The sequence below is a fragment of the Sinocyclocheilus rhinocerous genome, unplaced genomic scaffold, assembly GCF_001515625.1.
Source record: "Sinocyclocheilus rhinocerous isolate Xijiao unplaced genomic scaffold, SAMN03320098_v1.1 scaffold4669, whole genome shotgun sequence".
NCBI lineage: Eukaryota > Metazoa > Chordata > Actinopteri > Cypriniformes > Cyprinidae > Sinocyclocheilus > Sinocyclocheilus rhinocerous.
In genome coordinates, this window is record NW_015640480.1 from 754 (window position 1) to 4,280 (window position 3,527).

The 3,527-nt window shown below is 42.6% G+C and overlaps 1 protein-coding gene across 1 annotated transcript; it reads right to left on the reverse strand.

The window, feature by feature from the left end:
* Positions 1 to 1,454: 1,454 nt before the first annotated feature.
* Positions 1,455 to 3,515, reverse strand: LOC107753201 (zinc finger MYM-type protein 1-like). The gene is made up of 4 exons (XM_016569326.1): positions 3,512 to 3,515; positions 2,237 to 3,196; positions 1,785 to 2,122; positions 1,455 to 1,571 (listed from the first exon to the last, which is right to left on the reverse strand). Exons 1-4 carry the CDS (start codon positions 3,513 to 3,515, stop codon positions 1,455 to 1,457), a joined length of 1,419 nt encoding a protein of 472 aa, XP_016424812.1.
* Between the last annotated feature and the right edge of the window lie 12 nt (positions 3,516 to 3,527).

Below are 3,527 nucleotides of genomic sequence, written 5' to 3' on the forward strand. Positions count from 1 at the left end.
CCTGCATGCTGCGTACCAGCCCGCGATGCTCCAGGAACGGGAGTGAGGTACTGAGTGCAGCCGACGAGGTCTCTGACGACCCTGGGATGGCCGCCTCGGGAGAACTGTGAGCAGGCTCTGCAGCCTGCTCCATCCGGATGGCTGAGCCGCTCAACTGCAGAGCCATGTTGACGTAGTCCTCCAGCGCCTCTTCGGTGTGCCAGAATGGCATAAGGGCTCTGGACGGCTCGGCTAGGCCACCCCAGAAACATACCATTGCGCAGGTCCTCTCCGTCGCCGACTGGCAAGCCACTCGTACGAAGTCCCTGGCGTACTCCTCAATGCCCCGGTCTCCCTGACGGATATTGAGGAACCTTCCTGCTGGACCCATGCTTGGCGGATTATTCTGTCACGGCGTGGTAAAGGAAAAACACAGTGTAAGCAAGGGTCTGGGTCCAAGTGCAGGCTTTTATTAAGCAGTAGGGGAAAACAAAGGTAAAAACCTAAACAGAAAACAAACGGAGCTAAGACTCTGAGACACAGACAAGGAACTATGGAAATCTGATGCAATACGGCCATGTAGAGCTTGCATCAGTCCACACATCACAGCTCGTACACAACTACAAACAATTAATAATCCGCCCAGAGAGGCGTGGGGAAGGCGTATAAATAGCCCTCAGGATGGGCAACAGCTGTGCGTGAGTGAGTGTGTGCACAGGTTTGTGGAGTCAAGGTAACGGAGAAGGAGTGCGGGAAGATGGGAAATGGCGACCTCTGGTGGTGAGAGGGAGAACACCAGACGCCAGACCCTGACAATGATCATCTGGAGTTATCTGGAGTTCCAGCTGAAAAAAAAAAAACAGCACAACCATTTTAACTGTTTAACAAATATGTCCACTGTAAAATCTTATTTTCATAATATGCTACCTGTGCAATAATATTTATTGTCTATTAACATGGAAGAGCTGTCATTGGTTGTCATTTACCTTGTTTTCCCAGTAGGTTCTCTGATAGAATCTCCTAACTGGATCTGCTTGCTGCTGCCTAAATTGGAACAGTTGTTTATGGTCTTCTATCTTGTGTTACTAAAGTGAGAAAAAAACACACAAGCCATAAATTATCAACTATGGACACACAAAAGTAAAATTATATACTGTTTAAAATGTGTACCTTTTTCTCTCTGACTTTCTCTTGCTCTCCCTTTTCTGTATCTGAACTTCTCTTCATCTCCCTTGTCTTTGTGTCGGTCTTTCTCATCTTCTCCCTTTTCTATTTGTCTTTGTCTGCCTGTCTCTTCATCTCACTTTTCTTTCTGGTTTAATGGGTTCACTGGGCTGCTGGTTTAATTTTTGTGTCTAAAGTACTCAGAACAGTGATGAATCTTTTTATGAACTTAATTTTAAAATGTATCATATTATAGTACATCATACGCCATGAGGCTATGTTGTGAATGGATGGGATGCTCAGTTTAGTAGCTAAAATCTGGCCTTGCGAGCTTTGGCCTCAGCAAATCTTGCAATCACAGATTCCATATCCAGTGACTTCCTGACTTCCTGCTCGATGGAGATAACAGCAAGTGCAGACAGCCTGTCCTGAGTCATAGTTGACCTAAGGTATGTTTTGATTAGCTTCAGTGATGAGAAACTTCTCTCACTTGAAGCTACTGTTACAGGGAGAGTGAGAAGTAGTCTTAAAGCTATACTCAAATTTGGATATATGTCCAGTATATTCTCTTTATATATATAGTCCAGCATCTCAAATGGTGAAGAGATATGTGTTGGAAAGGACCTAACGGCACTCTTTACCTCAAGCTTCAGGTCTTCTGCATCAATGTCATCCAATTTCTGTTCTAATCTGGGGCAGCATTCATCCAGCTTCCCTTCATTCTCAGTGCTTCTCATTATTTCAGTAGAGTAGAGAAATCCATAAAGCTTGTAGAAGATTTCCATGTTGGAAAATCTGTCCTCTACTGTGACAAGAGCAGTATCTATTAGAGGCAGAAAAACCTCTCTTTTGAAGAGCTCTTCTGCAGTTGACTGAGTGTGCTCTGTTCCCTCATACTCAAACTGTTTAGTTTTTCTTCTCTGACGCACCTCAGGCCAGCTCATCTCCACCTCAAGCTTATCTGCTATCTCCCTAGCATCTGTTTTAGCAGAATTAAATCCATTATTGCGAAATTCCTGAAGAAATAATTTCACCGCCCTGATTTCTTCCCTCGCGGTCTCGACTGAAATTTTGGGGCTCTGCAGGATCTTACTTACTTTATTTATCTGGAACAACACATTGTACCGCACGATGGTACTTACCACAAAAGGCCATCTCTGCAGCTCCTGGCAGATGCTTTCAGCTGTTGAGACAACATCAGCATCTCGTTTCTCTGTGGCGTACTCCTTTAGAGCAGTTAATGCCTTCACAATTTCAGGCAGCTGGTAACAAATAGCTTTAACAGCTTCAACTCTACACTCCCACCTGATGGCTGACAATGCCTTCAGTGTAAAATTCTTGACATGTTCTTTGAGAATGGTCCAACGGTGAACTGAGGAACTGAAAAGAGTGTAAAGCCGCTGTAACAGCCCAAAGAAACTGATGGACATCACAGAAGACTTAGCTGCATCACCAACAACAAGATTCAGTGTGTGTCTTCCACAAGGAACACATAAAGCTTTGGGGTTTAATTCCAGCACTCTCTTTTGGACTCCCTGCTTTTTACCTTGCATGTTGCTTCCATTATCGTAAGATTGGCCTCGACAGTTGTACAGATCCAATCCTAGTGTTTCTAGGTGGCCTAAAAATGTCTCGCATAAGCCTTTTCCTGTTGTGTCAAGTGCCTGAAGAAATCCAACAAAGTGCTCATGGATGGAGACACCCTTTGATAACTCACAATTAACTATTCTTAGCACCACTGATAGCTGCTCATTGTGACTGAGGTCTGGAGTGTAGTCCATGATCACGGCATAGTATTTGGCTGTTTTTACTCTCTCAACAATCTCAACAATTGCATCAGTTGTACATTTTGCCACAATGGAAATTAGTTCATTTTGAATATGTTTACTTAAATAAGTGTCACTTAGCTCTTTTGTCTGAATTCTCCTCAAATGCTCACGCATCACTGGATCAAACTGAGCCATTAATTGTACTTGTCCAAGGAAATTTCCATTACCAGACTCAAACAATTTGTCGGAGTGGCCACAAAATGCAAGACTATGGTCTGCATTTACTGTCCGAGAAAGATGCAAAAATCATTACAAGCACGGACAGCAAGAGACTGTTTAGTGCCATCGCATGTCTTCGATGAGAAGAGGAAAGTGTGTTTGTTGCTGGTTACTGTATGATGATTGAAATCATGAAATGGCCTTAAACAACGCGTTTCCGCCAAAATAAAAGTTGAGAAAAAGGAAGAACTCTATCAACATTCAAAAATGTTAGTATTGTTAATTTACTGTTGTTCTGTAAAATAATATAACAATTAAAACAATAATAATGATAATAATCATTACAACAGCTCTGTTAATGCATTTATTATAACATTCACACATAGTGTTCAAATT

What these genes read in the sequence shown, in the direction of transcription:
- LOC107753201 (XM_016569326.1), bottom strand. An exon ending in GTTCCAGATAAATAAAGTAA is followed by an intron (nt 2,123 to 2,236) that starts GTAAGATCCTGC and finishes CTGCTAAAACAG; the next exon opens with ATGCTAGGGAGATAGCAGAT. An exon ending in CAGAAGACCTGAAGCTTGAG is followed by an intron (nt 1,572 to 1,784) that starts GTAAAGAGTGCC and finishes ACTATGACTCAG; the next exon opens with GACAGGCTGTCTGCACTTGC.